The 26,058-nt window shown below is 47.8% G+C and overlaps 1 protein-coding gene across 1 annotated transcript; it reads right to left on the bottom strand.

Moving 5' to 3' along the window:
• Nucleotides 1–5,916: 5,916 nt before the first annotated feature.
• Nucleotides 5,917–26,058, bottom strand: LOC125709341 (ELAV-like protein 4). The gene is made up of 7 exons (XM_048977661.1): nucleotides 25,891–26,058; nucleotides 24,614–24,772; nucleotides 19,763–19,916; nucleotides 14,881–15,106; nucleotides 12,454–12,492; nucleotides 9,840–9,866; nucleotides 5,917–9,616 (listed from the first exon to the last, which is right to left on the bottom strand). The coding sequence occupies exons 1-7, from the start codon at nucleotides 26,056–26,058 to the stop codon at nucleotides 9,289–9,291; spliced, it is 1,101 nt and encodes a 366-aa protein (XP_048833618.1). The 3' UTR covers nucleotides 5,917–9,288.

Below are 26,058 nucleotides of genomic sequence, written 5' to 3'. Positions count from 1 at the left end.
CGGGAATACGAGCAGGCTGGATGGTCACCGGCAGGGGCTGCTCCTAAGCCTGCTTTTGCTTCGGCACAGGAGCCCCCGTGTTTGCATCTCTGCCACGATTCCCACTGGCAGCTAGATTGTACTCTCCAGTGCTGTTTATGTCTCCGGGTCCAGATCGCACGTCGTGTGAGGATGTGAATACCAGATTGGTTTTGGTGGGAAACGGTGGAGGCACTTACACATGTGATTACATTTGCAAGGCATGAGAGCGATGAAGGTCAGTGAATCAGAATCCAATTCAATATTTACGACATATAGCAGAGCCTGTTTAAAGGGGCCATCTACTTTGCGGGCACCTTAATGCACCGTGGTGTAAATCAATGCAGACATATTACCTCAGCAGAAATCCGGATGATCTAGATGCAGAATTACAAAGAAGATCTGTCAGGGAAGATGCGCACCTGCAAATTGTCCAGTACACAAGTAAGTCCGTCCCTGTAACTCTCCACAAAACAGTCTATATGTATGACTGACCACATCTGAACTGTCCAGGCCCCTAACTGGCCACATATGAACTGTCCTCGCCTGTGAATGGTCACATGTAAACAGTCCACGATCTAAACAGAATATTCCTCTGAATGACCACAACAAAACAGAACACTCCTGTGTGTGACCACATCTAAACAGTCCATACCTGTAACTGACCACGGCTAAACATTTCCCTGAAACCTCTCTGCTTTTTCACTACTCGTGCACCTATTCTATTTTGCAAAGAGCCCATTGCATCATGTGATCGCTCTCATGTCAAACTTTGAACTTCTCAATGTGTTCGATTGGGTCATAATTGACCTGCTGCCTGAAGTGGCTTCTTTGCTTAACATATTAACTGCTGATTGTAAATACTTAATCTGAAGAGCAGTTTATATCCACTAATACTTCACTTGGACTTGGTTATAAGAGGACTGAGAGTACAGGTGGTCCGAGAAGTGGACGTTTCACCCAAGCACACCACGCCACCTCAAACCGCTCAGAACTACAGGGTCTCTTTATATAAGTGCATAATTCATAGCCTAATCTCAATTATGCACAGGTCTGGCTGCACAGTCAACAGCAGACAAATGTATTTAGACTGAAGTTACACAAAATATTATACACAAAAACGTCAACAGCCACAAAATCAATACAATGTACGCCAACTGTGATGGTGAGAAGTATGAGTGCACCAGTGCTGAAAGAGACCTGGCACACGACAGGTGAACGAGATGATGCCGATTCTGCATGGTTAATTAGACCTGGAGGTGAAGCATAGGTGAGGTGGCATTGACCTAAGAGGGAGATGAAAAGTTCGGAACAGACAGTAGTGACAGCAGGGAGAGAGGGTGCTTCACCAGGTGAGAAGATGTCTGTCTGGCTGCCTGCCCCCAGATGGCCCAATGAACGTGCCTTTCTGTTTTCATCCACGTTTCCTCATGATGCTGGGCTCTCTGGGTCGCGCCCATATCTGAGTCGATTGTATGACTCTGCATTGCTAATTACAGGCTTAAAGTTTATTATAGACCATCTTCTGCCAGGGTTCCCCCAGCTCAAAAGTTGCTGTCAGTACCTAAGAGTTTGTGAGATGGTCAAAGATCTGATAACGATCGATAGCTATTTAATTTGTGGATGCCACTTACCTCAGCAGATGGACGTAGCTCTTTTTTTTCCACTCCTGTAGCATTCCTGTAAATCCTTAGGTAAATATCTGCTTTGTCAAATGACAGCGAAGTGTCAAGAAGTTTGACCGCATGTATAGGAAGGCTAAAACCTCAAAGAAGATTTTAGGCTAGCCAGAGGACCTTGCTGTATATGTCAAAAATGAAATGTAGTTTTCTTTGAATTTATGTCCTTTAACTGTGAAAGTCCTGCAAATCAAAGTTTGAACTACACCACAGAAATGAAGACTGAACCTGCATCTCCAGCATCTGTTACTCTTGAGTCACGTCACATTTGCTGATCTGGTCTTAACTCTGTGCTCAATTAACACAACTTGTCCTCATTAGCATTTTATAATGACATTAAGTGCTTTTCAATACCATGTACAGCTTCACATGTTGAGCACTCCTGCTCAGCAGCTCACGAGAGCATTTCCTCATAGCCAGCGTTTTCATTCAGAAAGACGTGTGACTGGAATGTAGAAATGGCTGCAGTCTCAAAGTGCTTGATGCTGAAAGAATCTTTTTTTAGCGCTGTAGATGGAGCTGGCCTCCCTCCATTGCCCCTCTCCGCTTGAGGAGCCCAGCCACGCTAGTTAGACGCTGATGCTCATTTTTCTCCCCTCCAGGCCTCTAGCATGAGCGCGTTGCTACCACATCCAAAAAAGAATCAAGAAGCTCTCCTTTTCCTAATCTCATTTTAAGGTTGCTAAGTCCAGGTGTGTGGTCTTCAAGTTAGAACAGGGATGTCAAACTCCAGTCCTGGGGGGCCAGAGCCCTGTGTCGCTTAGTCCTTTCCCTGTTCCACCACAAAGGATTCAGCTCAAGAGCTATGTGGTAATTAGCACAAGGAGTTGCAAGGAGTTGAATAAGGTGTGTTAAATGAGGGGAAACCCAAAAATGCGTAGGGCTCCAGGCCTCCAGGATTGCAGTTTGACACCCTTGAGTTAGAAGCACAACATGATCGAAGTGAAAGGCCTAAATCCTTTACTGGTTAGGAGGGAAAATTAATCATTTGGGGGCCAGCGGGCTGGGCCTGCAGTCACATGAACCAGAGGCCAGATCAAATACCAGGTCTATTCCATGTGCTGTAGGCCATTTTTTATATTTTTGTTTGGGGGGGCAAGCTTTCCTTAAAAAATTAATATGTGACTGACTAGGACTTTAGGCTTGTAGACTGAGACAGTGAAGCTTTTGTAAAACTGAATTATTTTGTTTAAATTGTCAGGTGTGCCGAGATTTTAGCTGGAACACTGGGCATTGTGGGAGGGGTGTGACTGACGTCTTCCTCTGGAGTCAGAGTCAGGTGACCAGCAGGGTTTGTGCTGCTGATTAGTTTAGTCTGTCCCTTGTTTTCTGCATTATTTATAAATTGATGTGTTCTGTTTTGTTTGGACTCCAGTTGCCTGGACTGCAGCCTAGATGCATCCCCAAGAGCAATAGCTGTGCTGTTTAATTTCATCTGTCCCCAGTAAACCCACCAGACACAGCGTGTGTTGCACTGATCTCCCAATACCATTCCCAGAACGAGAAACAACAACTTCCAATAAAGCCGCCCTTCACTGGCCAATCCCTGCGTCACATGGCTCTCTGGCCACAGTGATCCTCACACCCTCTGACTTGCCGAAATAATTTGCTAAAAATATACAGATTTACCAATAATGAATAACGTGACTGAAATGCTAATTCTGGTGAGAGACCATAAGTCTAGTGTGTTCTCTGTGACTCTCAGACGTCCTGCTTGTTATCCAGTACTCTGGGAAGTGATTATATTGATGGGGTGCTGAAGGGGGTTGGGGTGGGGGGTGTTGTGTCCCTGATTCTGTGTCAATTCAGGGAGAGACCCGAGGCCACACAGTTCTGTAGGTGTACCCCCCTAATTATCAAAATGTAAAATGGGCATGTGTTTTTGGTTCATCAAGAACAGAACTCTGATGGTAACTTTGGTCCTGAAAAGGTAGCAATCAACTGTGGAATATTAATACCGTGCAATTGTTATCTTCGCGGCATTCAGTGACATTTTTGTAGACTGTGTTTTGCAGCAACATAGTCATGATTTCCAAATAAATTAGTAATTAGGAGGGTGGAGTAAGAGCAGCATGTACACTGTATTGTACCTTAAGGCTGTCCAATTCAGCTCTGCATCTTGATGAAAAGATTAGAGTATTAGGGGAATTTGCATTTCCCTAAACCCATTTCAGGAATGCCACCTATACTCAATGTGTCACAGTACATGATCTGTGACTATATCGCCTTCTGTTGAATTTCTGCAATTTTTTTGATTATTCACTATTACAGCGATTGTAGGTTTGTTACATTCATGTCTAACAGACAGTTATTGAAAAGTTCATAGTGCAAACTTACAGTCTGGAGTACTTTGCAGTATGCATATGAAATCCACCCTAGAAAACTTTTTTTTTATTCTCTGTATTTATGTAAATCTGTGTCGCATAATATATGACTATAGAGTTAGTCGACAAAGCCGAGATGTTCGACTTGACAGTTCCAGTGTGTGAACTTCGGGGATGTGATGTCTAAAAACAGGGCTGTGGCATGTCATCACGGAGTAAAAATCACATTTTATCTCTTCAAACTGCTCTCACTGTAGTCTTTGAACTTGAACTAAAATAAGTTTGACACCACCGCGGGGGACGAGAAAACACGTAGCCTCAATAGGCATTTAGGGAAAGATGGAGGCGAAGCAGAGAGAGGCGGGAATCATCTCTCCTGCCGAGGACACGAAGCTGGGGGACGGACGCTGTAGAGCGTCACCGTCTGTCGCTGTGTAAACAGGGAGCGTTGGGCACGCTGTGCTCCTTGCGGCTCCCAGCCTCGCTGCCCCCGCACTGCCCGCCCTGCCCGCGTGGCCCCACTGCGATGAGGACTTGGCGGCTCCCCGGGAGGTGTGGAAAGCTCCGGGTGATGAAGGGCCGCGGTGCCATATGGAGCGGAGTCGCGGGGGTTGGGGGGAGCATTTCCATTCACATGTTGCACCGTGTGAGTCCCTGTGGTGTTTATTTCAGGGCACGGCTTGCTGCGGCTGTTCACTGCCGTTATTGAAGTCCGAGGAACGTAAGAACATAAGAGTGGAAAGTTACCAGCCTTGAAGGCTTGACATTGCAGCTCAAAGGCAAAACAGGCTGGAGGCGAGAACCTGGGTGGCAGATAGAGTTGGGGGGGGCGGGGGGGGGGGGGCATTCAGAGCCGTTCGGTGTTCACATAACAAACTGCCATAATTAACCAGCCATGTAATTTTTAAGTCATTCACTAATTTCTCAGCTTTTCCTTGATATATTTAATGTACGTTACTATTTTTTTCTTCATATTATGTTTCTCATTTACTTGTCAAATGCTTGTTTAATGTTTTATATAATGAATGTGCATTGAATTAATTTACCCAAGGACATTCAGACTACATATAGTCACACCTTATATATCGTGGTTAATATCTTGGAGTGATAATAATGCTGAAGATTGTCAGAATGGTAAATATACCGATGGCCAACATAAATAGGTGAGAGGCAGCCTTAGCGAGGCTGCTGTTAGCACAGAGTTAACGAGGGAGTTCTGCTCCACAGAGCTGTAGCACACACACATCAATAAGTCGTTGTCATTTCTTCATGCTGATTTAGGCCTGTTCAGGACAGAAGGCTGAGGGGGAGCCGGGGAGTGGGGTGACTCATGTTTGGATATTAGAGTCTTGATGAGATTTTTGGCTCATTAAGCCACTAACAACCGGAAAAAAAGCAACCCTGGTGAAAATGCCTTTTTAATATGTGATCACTTTATCATTTTTATATATATAAAGGCAGCTGTTTGGAAACAAAAAAAAACCGACTGCAAGCTTTGACAAAGGGTCTCTGTAGCTTTGAATTTTTTGCGAGCGTCACTAAAATGATATCAATAGAGGAGATGCACTATGGAAATATGAGGACACAGGATGGGCTGTGATTTCACAGGTAAATGTGTCTGTGTTATATTTCAACATAAAGCTCTTCACTCTGAGGGTCTATAGACAGGCGTGTAAATTTGGGGGTTTTGCACTGCAATTTTTATGCTGTCCTCAGCTCCACAGTTTTATTTATGTTTAAAAAAATCTGAATTTGATTGGTTAGTAAGCACTGTTTTAAACATGAGCGATGGTAAATTTAAGTTTAGACCCACGTCACAACACTGAAACTCTCCTCACCCAGTGAGTACATTTCTGCCCTAACAATAATGACCGACACACCTCTTAACACCTCATTTTATTGTCCCAACATTCAAAAGTACAAATAATTCAAACACAACAATTTTATGAAAAAAAAAAACAAAAATAACCAAAAACATTTACAGCAAGTTTTTTTCATTTAGTTTCCAGTTTCAGAAATGACCTAAACTAGCAAGGATAACATGAAGTCATTCATCGCAGTAATTTGATTAATAATAATATTAATAAGAATAACAATAATTATAATGATAATTATAATAATTAATAAGTAATAACAAAGTAGGAGAGACCAGTTCGGTCCAGTGAACTTTTTTTTCTTCAAAGAGTTTATAGATTTTCAGATAGTAAAACAAACACATTTAAGGAAGAAATTAAATGACACGAGCCTGATTCCTCACTTGACCTTCCCTCCCACACTACTGGTTGTTGGTTTCCTATTGGCAGGCTGCCAATGTAAGGAGCTCCAGGGGGTGATAAGTGCCACAGTGGGCAGGCCGACGCCTTAACCTCGCGGCTTTAAGCACCCCTACAGACACACGCACTCGCAAGACACGCACACACGGACGAGGGTCTGGACAGGGCGCGCGCACGCACGCCTCTCAGGACATCAAAGGAAAAGAAGATGTGCACACTCATCGGAAGAGATGCACAGCTGGGGTCAGCACGCGGTCCGCAAACCCCAGCCGTGCCGGTGCGTCTAGGGGCCCGACTTCGACTCTGTACTCAGAACATCGACTGGAAGTGACATGTGAGATTCTGTTGGCTATAACTCGAAAACGTAAGAAAAGGTATGTGTTCGAGTGCGTTTGTGGGTGTGTATTTGCGAGTAGAAATCATCTCCCACAAAGGCTTGTGTTGCATAAAGACCCATTTTCCCGCTCCTCAAACTATTCCCTGCATCAAAATACAAAAGGGATCACGCTTCCATCTCTAACACCACCTATCAAATATTGGTATCGCCGTATAAATCAGTAATTTGATCAAAATATTCTGCAGTACCGCCGTAAAAACCGCTTCACAGGGAACCTATTAAAACTACACTTCATACCGTCATTTTTGCATAAAGTTTGTCGTAAAGCAATAGTAGTGTGTGATGGGAGGGGCTTAGAGCGGCTGTTAAAACTACACAAACTTATCACAGGTTATATTGAACCAGAACAACCATTATAACATTCTAGTAAGACTAAACTTTATTGAAAAAGATTTAAAGATTTAGTGTAACAAGACAAGAAAAAAGCAATAGCAAATTTAACTATCAACTAGGTTATGCATAGCGAGTAACTGTTTTCTAGTAATCAGGGAAGAGCGTCACCAACCCTCTTGACATTTTTTTTGTTTTCCCCTTTTTTTATTTTTTATATTGTAATTTCGATATATTGGTACAAAGCACAAACGTTCTAAAAGGTTTCAGTGCACTGGACTAATGGAAGAGCCTCCCCCCTAGTCATTTTGTTCCCTTTTTGTTCAGATACTCCCCCCTCCCCATACCAGAATCACGCAAGAACACAGACAACGTAACAAATAAATAAATAATCCAGATAAATAAATAAATTAATCCATGAAACGATCGATTAATAAATAAATACAATTATTTTCGAAGCTTTTGTTCATCTTTTTTTCTTTGCCGCGGCAGTTAACTAAAAGTAAATCCAAAAACGTTTTTTTTTCCACAAGCGACATGACAACATATTAAACAGGATTCCTCACGAGTTTTCTAAGTAACTGAACCATCACTTTATAAAGCTGTCATATGAAAAAGACGAGCTTAAACAAAAACATTGACAACTCATATAGATATAGATATTGTGGAACAAAAAAATCAGACTATATATTATTCATTTGTACACAACAAATAAAGACACAGCTGTACCTTTTAAATAGCTCCTTTGTGGAAACAAATACCTAGACTAACAAAACTAGCTAATAATTATTGAATTCTGACAAAACGCTTCACACTCAGCAATTAACCTAAAAGTCAGCAAGCCAAAAAAACGTGTTAAGTGATTCTTACAAGGCCCCGATTCAGTCCTGATGAGGGCCAACAATTAAAAACAAAAAAACAGCAGCTCAATTCAATGCCAACATCGAAGTTTTTTCTAAACAACACATAGAACAACAAACTTGGATATTTAAGATATGTGAGTCATGTTATATAGCACCTACTGCTGATCGCTAAAAGGAAGTTTCATTGAAAACGTTTTCCTTTCCACAAAATCAAAAGAAAGAAGGAGAAAAAATAAGGTGTGTTTTCTAAATGGACGTGTGTATTCTTTACTGATATTCTGTAGACTGATGACAGAAAACGAGTAGACAACGCATCGCCTTGGTTTGGGCTCTGGACTGTGAGGACGTTTACGCCTGGGATGCCCCCCTGCACCCTCTCCCCCATCGGGCCTCGCCTTCGGATAGCTACGCACTAAGAAAAGTTACGAAGTTATGATCACCTGCCTGTGTTTGCATCCCTCAAGAAAACCTCCCGCCTACGTAACCATCACCGATCCAGTCCTCCAAAAAACAAACAACCTCTTATCCTAAAAAGTTCCACAGCAGAACGAACAAGACAAGGTGGCCAACCCACCCCTCCCAAATTAGCCAGTCAAAATATTTTCTCTTTTTTCAAATCCAGATTCATGTAAAAATTCTTCAATAATTATTATTTTAATTAATATTTATAAAAATAGATTTTCTTCTCTTTATTTTTATTTTTCTAAACGCATTTTCAAGCAAAGAGATCTTCTCTTTGGCAACAGTGGTTTTTAAATCACCTAACGTGTCATGTCATCAGGAAAGCTCTCCCATCCCATCCCATCCCATCCCATCCCTCTCCCCCAGCTCCCAATCCCCAGTGAGGAAAGACGTGTTTGTAATACAAAACGAAAACATGTTAGAAATTCTCTTTTTTTCTGCATCAGAGGAAAAAATGTTTGTGTTATCCCTACTACTTTAAACGGGGGTGTCCATATCCCACAGATAATGAATGAGCGGTTACTTACTTTATAAAGAACCCCCTCCCTAAATTTCCCAGGAAGGCAATATTCTAAGGACAGTGGATCCGGATTTAAAAAAGAAATCCTAAAACAACAGCAAGAAAATAGAATTTAAGTAAGAACATTCTCTTCTTTGAAATATGGGGAACTGGTTTTGCTACTGTTTACAGAGAAGAGAAAACAAAACGATAACAGAAAAGATACACAAGAGAAAACCCACAATGTTACAGGTTTTCCAAATCACTAATTTTTCTCTCTTAATTTTGTAATACTTAGGCAGCGTTGGCTTATAGGTCCAAAGTTATATTATAAGCCATTTACAGTTCTGTTTGTTTGATTTCCTGTTTGAAATTGCAGTGGTGGGCAGCTGTTGGGCGGTGGTGTCGGTGGCGAACAGGCTTTTCATCTCGAGTCATGGCCTTCAGGACTTGTGGGTCTTATTGGTTTTGAAGGAGACCTGCAAGACGCGGTCACCCAACCGGTACCCATTCAGGCTAGCGATGGCCATGGCTGCCTCGTCGTAGTTCGTCATGGTTACGAAGCCGAACCCCTTGCACTTGTTGGTGTTGAAGTCGCGGATGACCTTGACGTTGTTGACGGCGCCGAACGGCCCGAAGAGCTGCCACAGGACACTCTCATCCGAGTCCGGGGACAGGTTGTAGACGAAGATGCACCATCCCGTCCCTGTGTGTCCGGGGATGTTCATGCCCACCAGGCTCGTCATGCTGTCGATGGTTATGGGGGAAAACCTAGATCAGGTGGGAAAGATGGAGACAGACGGGAAGAACGGACAAGGGAAAAAAAAGAGAGATCCAAGGTCAGTTGAAAGCTTTGCTAATGAGATGAGCTACCATTAAGCAGTGAAAAAAGCAGATTCCCACAGTGTAAGATGGGCACTCCTCCCTGCCTGCAGCAACTGCAGTAAGAGATCAATGTCTAATGCTGGCAGAAGGTTCTATATGTAGTATTTACCTTATGCTGGGTTTACTGTCCTGCAGGCTAAAGTGGGACAGATACCCAGTAACGTTAAACATGAACACCTTTCATATATATAAAACATAAAATTAAGGAAAAAAACTATTAATTCAAAATCAGGATGTACGAAAATGATAAAACAACAGTGAAATTATGACAACAGCAACCCAAAATTGTTTCACAATGGGAACAAATTTAACTTTTAAATATTTTACCATCAAGTATTAAATCCACACTATGAGGATGGATCTACAAGGTACAAACTGTCTTTTTATAATATAAATTTAAAACATGACATGGATATCGTATTTGTTGAGGCTGATGATTAATTATTACCGGTAATCAAAATTAAGACCATGTAACATCATTATTCGGCTGACATGGTGTTGACGTTTGCTGTTATTTTGATGTGAGCCACAAACTTCAACATTAAATTTTGTATCGCGGAATTAATTGACAATGGGCCTGGGTCTAAGGATATTCTTTGCCGGCCGAATAGCCGACAGCCGTAGCTGCATGCCGTCCGGATGAAAGGACACTTCGCCGGCGTCGATTGCGGGGTAAGACGCTGCGAAATGCCGCCAGCACAGAGGGAGGAAGCGGCGCTTTTGGTCGGCTTTAGCAAGGCACGGGGGATCGCTGAGTCAAAACACGTAAAATGCAGGGAGGGCGGCGGGTCATTCACAAAATAAACCTATTTATATTATTATGCATATTCCCCCTCTTTCGGAGATACATAGATGTCTATGCTTAGTTGTGTTTCCGCTTAAAGTAAAAGGTAAATTGCGTAAAAGTTCCGTACCCGCTGGAGTGACTGTAGGCGTTATTGGGGTGTCGTGTAAGTGAGATTTCCGCTTAAACGCAGATGTCTCCGGGAGAAGCCTCTCTCCTAGTTGTTGGTGGATGGAGGGGGGTGGAGACGGAGCCAGCGAAGCGGAAAGTGTGCTTTGCTGGGAGGGGGAAGCGATACCAGGAGCCCTCGTCTGCTCTGCAGCGGCTGACACCGATCGATAACCCATCGTGCACGACAGACCCGGACCTGACTGGCAGCCTGCCTGTCTGCGTATTCAACACTATATCCTAGCAGCTAAACCCAAAATGCGCAAATAATGACTCTGCGTTTAAGCGCATTTCGATTTGTGCATAGCAGAGGCGTCGACACGGCGCTATTCGCAAAGACGCAGTCTGATCTAACAGTCAAAGGCATGTGCATCAGCCGACAGAGACCCCTTCGTGCAGGTAGCGCTCCTTCTCCCACGAGCTGCCTGCGAAACCTGCCTTTGTTCGGATAATTACGTTCAGCGACGTGCCCGGCAAGCAGAGTCGTTTTAATATAAGGCAGGTCTGCGCCGTTGAGGTATCTTGATTCCTGCTTCGTCCGTCGGCAACTAATCTCAGATCTTTGTCTTTATTGTTTTCCCAAAAAGCCAGTTGCTGCTTAGAACAGCTTGAGGCAGAATGTTGTTGGATGTCATTGTGCTTTCTCAAAAAGCCCTCTGTGAAATATGTTTTTGATTTGACACTAAGAATGTGCATTTCCAGTGAGTGTAAATCACACTGCCTTGCCAGGGTGAACTGGACCCTGGGAGGTTGGAGGGAAGCCTGCCATTTGGAGGCTGTTCATGTGCCTCACTGTATCACAGTATTGTGTGCACCCCTTGATTCACAAGAGCAGAAATTGCAGCTAATTGCTGTAATGTAAGCCAGTGAATATAAAGGATTCACTGTTTTCACAACCAAGCAAGCTGTTTATTCAGGCGGTCTGCAGTAGGGCGCTGATCTGCCCTCGGTGTGATCCTAAGGCGTACTGGTGTTAAAATGCAAGCAGAAAGCATGTTGCCTTTTGCAGTCGCTAAACGATGGCGGTAGCCAGTGGAAATGTGCCAGTGGGGTTGTGTTATCGAGGGTCTCTTGGCCTGCGGGGGGTCGCTACGCTTCCTGCAGGGGTCCAGGTGTCTCGCCTCACTTCCCTGGGCTGTGAAGCCCAATTCTACGCTGGGTTCCTCCCCCTGCTGATGGCAATAATTCTGGGCCTTGAGGTTCATTATCGGAAAAATTTTGGTCCGAACTGACGGCCGCCCGTGGGTAAGTCTGCCTGACGGCTGCGGGCACGGTGCCGCTAACGCGTGTCGCAGATACGCTTTCACGGTGTGAGGGATTTACGGATATTTCGACACTGAGCTGAGAGCTCAGAGGAACGCCAGAGCAGAGCGGCTTTGAGCTTCACAGCAGGCAAAAGGAAGGGCAACTAAATCAAGGGCCATGCCTGAAATCAAGAACTACACGTGGCAGAAAGTCTGAAGAAAACCCCACTTGCAAGAAAACGGCAGCAAAGCGCACACTCAAAACGGCGGCCATCATCTCAATCAGGGAATGCAAATTTCAACACTGAGAAATGAAAGTGCCCCGGTTCGCTTTTAATTTTCCTATCTTCAATAGTGGTTGGTGAATATAAATAGAAATTAAATAAAATATATATATATAAAAAAAAAGAAATTCAAGTACGAGCCTCGAACTGAATCAAAAGCAAGTGACTTTCAAAAATAAATAAAACAGAATATAAATAATTTTGTCAACATGGACATCTGGCATTCGGTGAAGTTTTAATTACCTCTTTACGCCATAGGCCATATTAAGCAAATTGTCCAGCCTGTAAGAGAAGGAGGGTTCTGGGGTTAATGCCAGGCAGATGGTCGGCTCACTCAATGGAAATAATGCTACATCCCTGCGTCACTCAAGGAAGAAACATCCAGAAAGGGGCCGTTACACTGTGGAGCCCCCCAGACTGGGGAGCGGGACAAGCACACGCTGAGCACCGGCAGCAGGGCATGGAGCCCAGGCCCCCGTCTGCCCTCTGGCCCTCTGGGAAATTCCACTCATTTCCTAGTTTGCTGTAATTCTTTTTTTCGTTCTTTCTGGTGTGCACTTGTGGGAGCCAGACCGTCACCAGTACAGCCACCAGTGGGATTTTACTGGGCTTCTTTCCCCACAGTTATGATTGGAATCGCTGCATTACCATAATTGGCTTTATTATTCAATGGACAAATTGATTTTTTTTTTTTGTTACCAAATTCTCAACAGCAAAACCTAAAAAATGAGGAATCACTCAGCAGATGAGAAGAATGAAGGCTGATATGAAGTGTAAGATGTGACAGCCAGGAATCCAATTGCCTCTGTTAGTGTTAGTCAGAGACTTTCAGTATCGAATGGTTAATTTAGAGTTCTGTCAGTAATGGTTTTGTACCTGAATAAGATGGTTAAGATTGCAGGTATAACAGTGGATGGAGACTGTGTACATTTATAATGTTCTAAACAAAAAAACAAAGTGTGATATCTGAAAATTGTTAGCTTATGTAGAAAAACTCGTGGTTTGCATTTATCATTCGTTTGTTAAGTCTAAATAAGGGTTTATTTTGCATCTTTAAGTTATATCCAGATGTTAAAAATGAATAATGTTTTTAAAAATCCCAAAGCGGACGTGTTCTTTTTCGCTGACTATTTTCGGAGCCCGCAGTAATATCTCAGTACCAGACTGGGCTGGACCGGTTTCGCACCAGAACCTGCCCTGCTTCCTCCCAGTTACAGGCTGTCCCGCTCCTAAAAAAACAAGCCATATCAACAGTAGGTCAACAGTTGGAAACTGGACCTTCAGGGAACTCGATGGAATATGAGGTGTGTGTGGCAGGAGGTAACGAATCATTAAAGCCGCAATTAGCCAATTATCTGGGCAGGGACTGTGCAGTCTGCTTTGTGGCTAAATGAGTAAATTGGACCAGAGGTACAGAGGAAGCTGCTGTGGGCTGCTGCTATGGACTTGTCTGCCGGTCCATCGGAGGACCCTCCCTCTTCAAGGCCCCGGCCTACAGTGAGGCGACTTCTCTAATGCCTGCAGATGGGGCACCTCCTTTAAATCCAGCGCCATTATTATAAGTGCCGGCCTACAGATAATAGAGATAATTTGCTAATTACAGTCATCAGTAATAGGAAACTCAATTCTGGGCCGGAATGTGTTGTGCTGAGCAGGTGATGCTCATGAGATGAACATTTCAGGCCAAGAAGCGTCGTGAGCATTGGGGGGGGGGGGGGATGGGGGGGGGCGGAGGAGAATAATCACGCAGGCTGGGACATAAAAACAACATTAACCAACTGGTCTTCAGCGCCAGATCCCTAATGGTTCCTGCACTTTAAGGTTTAGATAACATTTCATCCTGTGGTTTATGGCCGTTTTGCTCAGTACGTGCGGGGTGAGCGTTTGCACTGATTCCTTACTGTGTCTCCTAAACACGATCAAAGACTTATTCTAGTCTAACTATTTATACTGGCAATAAACCAGCAGTGTTTAATAAGACTGTTTAAAATATCTACTGTCTGGGAAAAAAAAACCCAAAAAGGCCGATCGTCCTTTTATCTGATACTGTGATGGCAGAAGTGGAATTTAAACTGTTAGGTGGCAGGTGAAAATATCACACTTTAAAAATAGTTAGAACTGTTAATGCAGCATGAGAGGTGAAAATGGAGCTGAGCACGTGACGGGGGGGGGTTGAAGGGAAGAGGAAGGAGGAGCAGGAATGAGAAGAGAGGAGGAAAGTACAAGAAGGAAAAGTAAGGAAGAGCCTGGGAATGGAGGGGAAGATAGGGGTGAGAACGGACAGGCAACAAGAAAGAAGGGATCGCAGCGTGAGGCGCAGGAATGACACTTGCAGGGAACTCTGGGGAGACATTGTGAACGACAGAACCCCACTGTCTCTTGTGCACAGTCTCTCTCAAGCGTTTAATGGCGCTGGTTAGGCCCAGGCGTGGGGACTTGTTCCCGGGAACCTGCAATGAGATTACTCCATCGCACACAGCTTTTGTGACTGGCTTATCTCCAAATATAACCACAGTCAGACGTTTCAATTCCTTTTTCGCATGGCGATAACACGCTGATGCAACGTCATTTCCTCTATGCACACCCGCGAGCCCTTTCAGCACACACGTCTTTAATGAGGGACTTTATTCCCTTTGATCCCCGTGGTCGAGCGTCACCGGGGCTATTTACCTGAACCTCTGGGCCTGGTGGTGCAGCGGCCCTGGGTACCGGCGATTGGGGGACTGGTACAGCTGGGAGAGCAAGGCCTGGCTGGTCTTCTGGCTGGGGTTGTTGGCGAACTTCACGGTGATGGGCTCGGTGGCGCCGGACGGCTTCTGCCCATTCAGCCCCTTGATGGCCTCCTCCGCCTCTATCCTCTTATCGAAGCGGATGAAGCCCACGCCCCGCGAACCGCCTGGGGGGGGGGGGGGGGGGGATGACACAGCACACTGAGCATCGGCCCTTTAAGACACGCTGACAGTGCTGGCTTACCGCTGCCTCTGTAATTAACGGCCAAGGGCCACGCTGTTTCGCCTGCCACCACGAGGTATTTGTGCTTTTCTGCATCATCCCCGATTCGCTCTGCTGCATTTTTAAAAATAGCGTCTAATCGCGTAACGAGTGGGCGCTGCAGCGAGGGGCCGAATCGCGTTATGACCGGGGAAATTTCACCTGGAGACAGAATAAATGGGAGAACAGGGGTGGGATGGCGGCTGCGGAATGAATGCTGCAAGCGCCGGGTTCGGGGGGGGGGGGGGTTGGGGACTTTCATCTCCCCCTCAAAGCACCTGACACGGGTCGCACCCGCCTACGTGGAGGACCTCAACGAGTGATGGCAAGCCTGCCAACCTGTGAAGGTGCTTCAGACGGGCCACCCCCAGGGAACGCCCTGACAGAACACCCGCCCCAGGCGCATGGAGAGGGGGCGCAAAGGCCTCTATGAAATGGCGCAGGGTGCAGCGACGACTTCATTGACCATAATTTTCCGCTCCTCCCATTCCTGTCTCCGCCCCTACCTCGACTCCAACCTGCGATCACCATGTGCTGGTGAATGGAAGGTATGATGGATGGTTCCCGCTTGGTGTCACATCCGAAGCGGACCTGAAAAGCTGCTTACGGTAATTCTTGTGTTTTGTGACCCCTGAAACCTAAAACCGAGTGGCCAAACACACACCGGAACACACTTATTTCAATGTTAAGCCCCCACCTTTATCCAGAGTGACTAGTAAATAAATCCAATTACAGAACTGGATATCTTTCCAGGTTAAACTGCTCTGAGTTATGAGTACGAAACCTGCTTTGGGGTTTGAAGCAGCTCCCTTCTGCACCCATAACAGGAGGCGCGATGGACTACATCCCCAGAAGCTCCTACTCATGACAGCTCAAGTCCCGGAGACGTTCCCGAATAGCCGGAAAACTGCTGACGGCGGTCCTTTCGCTTTTAAAAGGGCCTGCGTCATATGAATGTTTCAGCTGCCATAAATACCCCGAAGGACACTGGTGCAGCTCTGATGTGTGCACACTAGTGCATTATGAATATCACCCAGTGGCTAGTCATTCATCATTAACCCTGGCATTCACAAAAGCGATCTGTTTGAGTGGTCTCTCTGGATGGCTTCTAAGGTGACCCTCTCCCACCCTGCGGGCACCTGCCTGTAGGCAGAGGGTCTATGGGCACCGGTCGAGGCATAACACAGAGATGTCGGGGAAAAGTTTATAATACTCAGCAAGTTGGTGGGGTGGGGGACTTATCGCCCCCCACAGAGGGCCTGGCAAGTCCAGGAACGTGAGCTTATGTTAAACTTTTGTGCCCCTGAAGTTGTGCCCATCACACCTGCCTGATGGGAGGGGGGGGGGGGGCACGCCACACTGACAGCCGCTCCCTCTGATCACAGTCTCATTCTGTAGACCCGTCTGTCATCGGGCCTTTTGTCTGGCTGAGCAGGTTCTTAAAGGGACGGGCAAAAATAGACACTGCAAGATAAAGTTATGGCAAAAAAAATCTGATGGCAGTGTTTGTTTTCTGCACCTATTTCATTCCCTGTGTTAAAATAACGAGCTTCTGGCTGATTGGTGATGGAAGCACAAAGCAAAGCAAACAGCTGGCTTGCTGTGTTTCCCCTGCTGAACGCCGTGTCTCGGCGCAGTAACTGTTATTACGCAGCACAGTAACCACTATTGCGACTTACACAGCCTCACCTGTCCCTATCTCAGCCTGGCACACACGCGCACCAGGCACACGCACGGGCACACACACACACGGTGGCCGCTGAGAAGGGAGGGCTTATTAATAACGGGTAGGAGCGAGGAGCCATCGGCGTCCTGCCCCCACCAACCACCGCACCTCCATATTTTCAGGGAAAACGAATAGAGCCCCTTGGAAAACCTGGAATGTTCCAGGAGGGTGGGGCCACTAACGAAAGCCGCCTCACTGCTGTGAAGGCCCATCTTGTCGCTTGTTTTCTTTGTGCTCAGCATGGGGGGGGGGTGCCAGCATGTTTGTTAACTCCGTTCGTCACGTACATTACAGAGGGGGCAAATTAAATCACTCCCCGCCTTCTGCTGACTCGGACCGGGGTTTGCAGAAAACTGGCTCGCGTCGAGGTAGGTGCTGATGTGGGGGGTCAGCACCGGAAAGGTGTGGAATCGAAGGCGTCTGGCCGATGAGGCGTGCGAAGCATGCTGATGTGATGCTCTGTTTACAAGTGACATGGGAGAGCTAGGAAATTATTTCTGACCTTGGAAAGTAAAACATTATATGATTTATAGCATAAATAATTCAACATGGGAGCATAAATATAAATCACAACAAATATAACAGAATTTGGTCACACCTGAGTGGGCATTATGCCCTACACTGACAATATTTGTATAAAAATGCAGGAACCCCATGGTCCTGGACTGGATAAGGAGTATGGAAGATGGCTCGATGGATGGATGGATGGATAATTTGTAAGTGAGAAGTACAAATTATCTTTGGTGGTTTAACTTTAAAGGTGTGCTTACATGGGATTCGAAGTAGAGGAAGAACTTATTTTATTTTATATACTTTTAATAGACATACTTGCTCTTATTGACAGGAACGATGGCTTCCTGCTTGGCTCAGACCAACGGCTTAAAATATTTAATTATCAGTTAAAGCCAGCCCATTATTATATTTTCATTCAAGCGTGTGCTTAAACTCATAGTTATTACTGAACTTCATGACCTAAAAACTCTCCCTGAAGAACAAGTGGGCTGATATTATGTACAAATCCTGCGACTGATGTCCTCTCAGTCAGAAAAGGGGGAAATATGAGATATTAATGTAAAACAATCAATGAAATATCAGAGAAGAATCTAAATGAATGTGAAGGACTGCAGTTCTGTACAGCCCCAAGTGCCCCATCGAGATCTGCTGAGTCACAGATGCACAACTGAGGGAAAGGCCACTGTATGAGTGAAACTACACATCTCTGCCAGCAGGGGCACGCTGGTTAAGGACTTCAAAGTGGCATCCCTCAAGTGCTGTCGACTGGAAAAAAACAACGGGGTGAGACCAGAGGAAGGTCCACGCGGTACGTCGCCGCGAGTGCAAGTGGCTCCTGACGTCTCGGCTGAGAGCTGTGATAAGCAGTGGCTGTCCTGTTTCCATAGCGCCCGGCATGGCGTTTAACCCTGGGTGGCTGTTTAAATAAACGCTGAATACTGTGACAGGCGGCATTATTCTCAATGTCTGATTGGCCAGTTTCTGGAGGCCACATGCCTTCAGCGTGAAAGCTGAAGAGGGGCATCTCCATGGAAGCGTGCCCCCCCCAGCCCCTGCCCCCCCCCAGAGGTCACCTGGAGAATCCTGCCCTTCTGCGCCATCTTTACTGGCTGCGCTTCCTCTCGACCCTCCCAAGTCCTCCTTGTTTCTTAATTACTAGCAACTAAAATTTAATTAGTCATTAAAATTCCTCCAGCAGACCTGCCCCCCCTATTCCCTGGGGCCCGGCCTCCTGAGGTTGGGCAGGAAATGGATTCGCTGGGTGGGTGGAGCACTGCGGGGTCGCTTGAGCATTGGGGGACATCGTACAGAGCTCCCCAGTGACATAGGAGAGCGTTTCATATTGGGGGGGCACAGCTTAATAATGTATATACCAAGGTACAAAGGTCTATGTATGGGGGGGGGGTGAATGAAGCCAAATGAAATATTGGAGGTACACGTTCTATGTGGTTCTATGTGTGACCCCCCCCCCCCATGCACAATGGTCTAACTGGTGGAGTAAGGTGGGTTGAGGTCCAAACTGCGTCTACACGTTCATGTCCACTATTTATCTGCACCTATCACTCTCAGAAAGAAGGGTGCCAGTTTGTACCTTTGCTGACACCGGGGCTGTACTCTCAAGGGTGAATGTACCAAAAATGGAATCTGAGGAACAGTTTTGTACCATTGGGGGTAAATTAATGTTGTTTGTACCTTGGGGATGTTCCTCAGAGTCCATTTCTCCTTAAAGGTTACGTACAGTTAAGGGTACAATTGTCAGACCCTTTAGTGTACAGCCCCATTGACAAGCAAAGGTACAAATCGGTACCATTTTTTCTGACAGTGTTAGCTAATTTGTTCTGCCAGCCATAGGCTTCTTTCGATCCGATCACTCGGGCTACAGCCCTGAGTATTTTAAGCCTAACGCTGAGTATATTACCCCCAATGCCACTGTTCCTTCAAAAAATAAAAAGAGATAAACTTGACTTAGGCCCTGATTTTTTTCAATAGCTAGAGACGGCCTTGCTGTCAGGGCTGCATGCTGAATTTGTAGGCAGGTAAAATGTTTGGTTTTGTCGTTCTCCGGATGACGGGAAAGCAGGCAGCTCCCGAGCACAGACAGCGCGTGTCATCCTCTCTCATTGCGGTTTGTCGATAAACAAAACAGAATCTGTTGTAGGTGGGACCTCTGGGGTACAGCTGGTCCACAGTTTGGAAAGCGAGTACATCTAGACCTATGGAAACGGCGCGATCCCTCTTCTCCCCACGTGACCTTCCGCAGCAAACAGTGTGACCGGCACGTGCGCGTCTGTGTGTGCGGGTAAACAGCCGATCCATGGATACCTGTAACCTGGTCCACCAGGATGCGGGACGTGATGATGCGCCCGTACTGGGAGAAGAGCTGCTCCAGTTCCTTCTGCGTCATGGTCTTGGGGAGGCCGCTTACGTAGAGGTTGGCGTCTCGGATGGAGGCTGAGCTGGGCCGTGCGTATGATACCTGTGTGAGGCAGGGAGACATGGGGTATTCTGGGAGCGATGTCAGCGAACGGTATACTACACTACCTTTACAGAGGGCAGAACTGCTCCCCTAGTGGGCATAAAGAGAACAACATACAAACCGCCAGGCAGAAAGCATGCTGATGGTCACTACGGTAATTAAACCCAAATGGCTGCCGACTAGGTAATTGACCAACGAGACCTTCTCAGACTTCAGACACTACTACGCCTGTCACACTGTAATGCTTTGATTAATATGCATTTTCTATCACCTTAGTCCTTCATCTTTTATTTGTCATTTAAGACACATCATAAATCTATGTGAAAACATTCATTTTTTATAAAGTAACTAAGAAATATGGAACAAGGAAATAAAGTAACTTTAACAATGGGGGGACTCAGTAAGAGGTTTTCATAAACAATAAGTAGAATAATTGATTATGCGATCATGTGTTTATGGACTCCCAGTTTGACCTTCCTGTTTGACCTTGGGGCCCCCGCTTGGCCCTGTAGGGCTCCACAGAGAGGTGCTTGCCATTACCATTCCTGCTCTTTTGAATGCCCCTCCTCCTTTACTGCCAGCTAAAAATCATCACAGTCGCCTGCTTCTGGCTTCAAACTTACTTAATTCCTTTTACTACGCACGTACGATGAATGCCGCCCCCCCCCGCACACACCCGCCAAGTGTGAGTGGTGACTCACGCCGCTCTCAAATGGCACGCGTGTGCACACGCGCCTGAAGGTACCAGAGCATGCCTGCGAGTGAGAACACGCCACAGACACGTGTCTTAGGCGGTATCGCAGTGGGGGGCCTCTGGCTTATCTTGCTACCTGGAGGGGGGGGCGCTGAGACTGCAGAGAGAGCCCCCACCCTGTGTCCAGCCAGTACCATGGACAGCAACCTTCAGGCTTCATCCACAACGTAAGCAGACCCACTGACGTCTTTGTGGACAGCCGCCATTATATTTCCAAGGTGTCCACACTAAAAAGCAAACATCTCAAATTATTTCCTTGCTCCGCATGTGAAAAACAGGCCTAACCCAAAACAAATCGCCTGGCTGATTTAGGCATTTACAGGGAGCTGTGCCGATTCGCTACAGTTTCATTTACTGCCAAGGCGTTGTCTGTGTTTTATATCCAATTTTAAAATTAAACGTATCCTCGATTGCCAAGGCACATGCAGGGAATGTTTCCGGCTGCATTTCCAATCCATCAACAATTAATTATGAAGGAAAGCAGAGAAACTGCAGTTATAATTCAAAACGCAAAACGATAACATTCTGAGCGATAAACGACTCCGCCTCTGTCTTCCATCCGTCCTTTGTTCCTTTTTTCTCTGCATTCCCTCTCTTTGCTCCCCCATCTCTTCCAGTCTGGCGAATCCAGATGTCTGATCCATCAACACTTCGTCAGGTTGATGATCCCCGTCTCTCCTGCAGGGGGCGATGTTCTTCTCACCTCTACTGGGTGCCTTGCCTCCACCCCCCACCCCATGAGGAGAAACACGCAATAACAGAGTGAAAAAAGCCTGTGTGAAATCACCAGTGATGGGGGCTGAAATGCATATACTGACCTAGAGCAAAGGGTCATTAGAGGAGGGTTAGGGTTAGGGCCTTCTGGCTCTCTGCCCCCTCAACCCCCCCGTCACTGAGGGTGAGCGGGGCGTGAGCTGTTGGCCTGAAGGTGAGATCAGAGTCAAGGAGATCAGGAGCTTCAGTCATGCTCTGGAGGCCGGCAGCTGGTATGCCATCAGAGAGGAGCCCCCCCCGGCTACCCACAAAATACAAGTACCCCCCCCCCCCCCATACACAGTCCTGCCCCCAAATCACAGTCATTCTCCCCGCAAACCCAATCTCTCTCTCTCTCTCTCTTCCTCTGTCTCCACCACCCTCGCTCTCGGTAAACGTGTTTTCCTTCTCCGCAGCAAGCTGTCCTGCGATTCCGAGCACCGCCCATCTGACTTTCCCGAAAGACAGCGGTGCGCTGAGCTGCGAGGCCGGCCTGTCTGCTGCTATTAGGGAGCCTGTCTTCATCTGCATGGCTTCTCAAGATAACCTCTGGTGCAGAAATAACGGCCCGTGGCAGCCACTGGATATTTGAAGAGCAGGATGACCTTGACCACACTTTTCAGGAAATACAGAAGAGGCATTCACACACCCCCCTTTTTTGCTGGGGTGGTCTGTTCCGCAGTGATCGGAATGACTAAATACTCCCTAAAACCGAACTGAAATGGGAGAGAACACTAATCGAAAGAGGGGGATGAGACGAGCGCCTTCCCCTCTGAAGCCTGGAACAGGGCTGAAGGTAGTTCTTCTTTGATGAGTGTGTTAATGTGAGCAGTTTGAACCTGCAGCCACTGTGCTCCAGGGCTTACTGCCTACAGCTTTATATCAGTCTCCTGACTGCTACAGTGTAGCTATTTACACAGGGGATATACAGTGGTGTTCAAAAAAGCAGTGCTACACTTCACTCTGTGTCCCCTCCATCGCGTATCAGTATTGTCTGTGCTTCATGCTCCCCGTCAGCTTGGTGGTCCTTAAGACTGGCCTGGCCGCAGAAGCCCACCATCTTGGAGGACTTGGCTTAAGACGGCTGTAAGCCCCTCTGTGACACACGCCTGTTTTCGCGGTGTCATTTCAGAGTGGTAGCTCACCCAAAAGAAGCAGGGGGGCGGCAGCAGCACGGAGAGAATATTAATTGAGTGACTCATTCTCTGTCGAGTAGGATGCACAGAGTCACTAATCCTCAGCTGAAGATCACTCTAGTCATGCAGGATTCAGCTACTTCCCGGCTGATCGCAACCTGTTTCCCCACCATCGGGGTCCACCTCAAAGGCACGTCCTTACCCTAATGGTTAGCGTTCCTGGGAGAATGTCAATCAGCAGCTAGTGTTTTGGCTAGCAACTGCATTTACCCCCAGGTCTGTACCACAGGACCCTGTCTTATCTTTGTAACACCGTAATTAGCTTACATCTTTTCACTGTGATTGGCTGGGTACACATATGAATTAAATTCTTCTGCATGTCCAGAAGACTAATCTAATTCTGGTCTAATTTGGGCGTAAATTTACACCCATAAAAACATCAGATACCACCGAACATTTATTGTAGTATATATTACTTTCATCCGTAGGCTGGTTTTGCACCTTCCATAAACACTTCATCTGCCTCCCTGAGTTTTTCAACTACTGCTCAGCACCTGAATCCTACGCAAGCAGCCATCGGCGGCTCTCTTAATTGACTGTTAGGCTGCCAAAGGCACCTTCCATATTGTGATTTGTGATAATCATAATTGTCTTGCTTAGCTTCTGATGAGCATAAGATAATCAAGGTCATTATGGCAGAGAAAGGGTCAGATTTAGTTTATTTTCTGGGATGGGGAGTGCGCCTTCCGCAGGCTAACGTTGTGATTACAGCGGTCTCTCTGCCATGTTCCCGCACTAGCGTGGAGCAGTCCCCTCCATTAATGTCCAATTTTATTTATTCCCGCTGTTCGACTTCGGCGTTCCAACCTCCGGAAGCTCATTATCCCGCTAGCCGTTCCTTCGGAGCCCTTTTGAGGGCCACCTTGCAAGCCCGTGCCATGTGCCATGACGCACGCCTCTTTCCAGGGGATGAGGGGGGGGAATTAGCCAGGTGCGGATGTCCTTGGAGGAACGCCACACTGGCGGCGATGTGCCCAGACCAAACTGCCGGATACTGGCTCTCGGGTCTGCCTTCTAACAGGTATCAGAACTCCTCCGTACATGTGACAGCAGAGGGAAGACACACCCCCCCCTCCCCATGAGCCCCCCCCTCCCACGGCACCATCTGATCGCTACTTGCTGTTTATGTTTGTTAGTCCTGGTCCGTGTGCTGCCTGCTGCTGTCGCGAACCTGTCACCTATTCTGTCACAGGCCTGCCACTCATACCATCGCAGGCCTGCCATCCATGCCATCGCGGGCCTGTCATCCATGCCATTGCGGGCCTGCCACTCATGCCATCGCGGGCCTGCCTTCCATGCCATCACGGGCCTGCCATCCATGCCATCGCGGGCCTGTCATCCATGCCATTGCGGGCCTGCCACTCATGCCATCGCGGGCCTGCCTTCCATGCCATCACGGGCCTGCCATCCATGCCATCGCGGGCCTGCCATCCATGCCATCACGGGCCTGCCATCCATGCCATCGCGGGCCTGTCATCCATGCCATTGCGGGCCTGCCACTCATGCCATCGCGGGCCTGCCTTCCATGCCATCACGGGCCTGTCATCCATGCCATCGCGGGCCTGCCATCCATGCCATCGCGGGCCTGTCATCCATGCCATTGCGGGCCTGCCACTCATGCCATCGCGGGCCTGCCTTCCATGCCATCACGGGCCTGCCATCCATGCCATTGCGGGCCTGCCACTCATGCCATCGCGGGCCTGCCTTCCATGCCATCACGGGCCTGCCATCCATGCCATCGCGGGCCTGCCATCCATGCCATTGCGGGCCTGCCACTCATGCCATCGCGGGCCTGCCATCCATGCCATCGTGGGCCTGCCATCCATGCCATTGCGGGCCTGCCACTCATGCCATCGCGGGCCTGCCTTCCATGCCATCGCGGGCCTGCCATCCATGCCATCGTGGGCCTGCCATCCATGCCATTGCGGGCCTGCCTTCCATGCCATCACGGACCTGCCAGCCATGCTGTAGTAGAGTGCTCTTTTTGAGCTTACCTTGATGGTTTTGGTTTGAAGTCTGAGTCCGTTTAACGTGTTGATGGCTTTCTCCGCATCCTTTGGGTCAATGTAATTGACGAATCCGTAGCCCAGGCTCTGTCCTGGAATGGAGAAAGGGGGTGTCACATTAAAATAACCGCCAGGTGTCTCACAAGACTGCACAGATTAGCGCTTCCAGATCATTGCTCCCAGTGGCCGATTCAAGATTCAACATCCCCAAAATATCTCTCATTTGACACCCCCCCCACCATCCCCCCCCCGCCCGGTCGGAGACTATGCCACGCTGCACGGTGAATCAAGAAGTCAGAACTCCTCCCCTTGGGCCCATAAACACTATTGGGGCGCCGGCTCGGGGCAGAACAGGAACTGTGCTCCCCACAGCAAACATAGTGCCTCTCCCTCACTCTCTGTGGATTACCCTGGTCCTGAGGAGGATATTCTTGACTCAACGCGGATGTTACTGATGCTGATCCGACAGTGGTACTCCATTGTGGATCCAAAATAGAAACACAGAAATAACTACAGTCCCACACACTCATAGTGTGGTTAATATAGCTGCGTTAGGCAACATCATGGAGCAAACTGCAAGACTGTGGTGTTTCAGGGGGGAAACCTAGACGGGTATCAGTCAGCCCACTGGAGCATCGAGTCCTTCGCCATCACACCTTTGGAGACAGAGGCATGTCCCGCCAGTGCGGCTGGTCCTCTGTGCCGCGGCAAACAGCCTCCTTCTGCCACCCTCAGAAAACAGCGGATTCCTGTCAGGTTCCTGGGTCGCTCCCTTGCTGGATTCCTTCCATGGTCCCATGGCCCCGCCCCCCAGCAGAATGGCTCCAACCCTCGACCAGCCCAAACTCTGGCATGGCTGGGGAGAGGAAGCTGTGACCCCCCCCAGGAGGATAGAGAAGCGGCCAAAGCAGCTGCTGCAGCCGGAGGCGTTTCCGAGCGGGGAACCCGCCCACCAGCGAGCCGGACCTGCGCCACGGCACTGTGGGTAGCAGGACGTCTCAAGGCTCAGCTGCTTCCCTGAGACAAAAGCGCCGTCTCCCCCTCCCCCCACCATGGGTACCTCCACTCTACCCCCAGCAGTCTCACGCACACACTGCGACACACACTCGCGCAGACACATTGACGTGGGCAGAAGCTGCAGATTGTGGACCAACACGGGCTGGCGGCCTGAGCGCCGCCTGTCACAACAACGGGCCGCTCTGCGCGTGCATGGGGAGCGGGTACAGCCCACTGCGCCACATGCCTGAAATAGCCCTGGCAGGTGCCTCAGCTGCCGTCTGGCGCTCTCTCCCACGGGCCTGTGGGATCGGGCCGCCATGGGGCCCGTCCGAGTGCCGGCCGCGCTGGCCGCAGGCGTCACGCCTCAGCGAGGACCCTTTCCCCGGAACATTCTCTGGAACCCTTTGCTGCTTTCCGACAGCCGTCTGTAGCAT

The sequence above is a fragment of the Brienomyrus brachyistius genome, chromosome 15 (assembly GCF_023856365.1).
Source record: "Brienomyrus brachyistius isolate T26 chromosome 15, BBRACH_0.4, whole genome shotgun sequence".
Lineage (NCBI taxonomy): Eukaryota > Metazoa > Chordata > Actinopteri > Osteoglossiformes > Mormyridae > Brienomyrus > Brienomyrus brachyistius.
The sequence above is the reverse complement of the archived record's forward strand: the minus strand, read 5'-3'. Positions and strand labels throughout refer to the sequence as shown.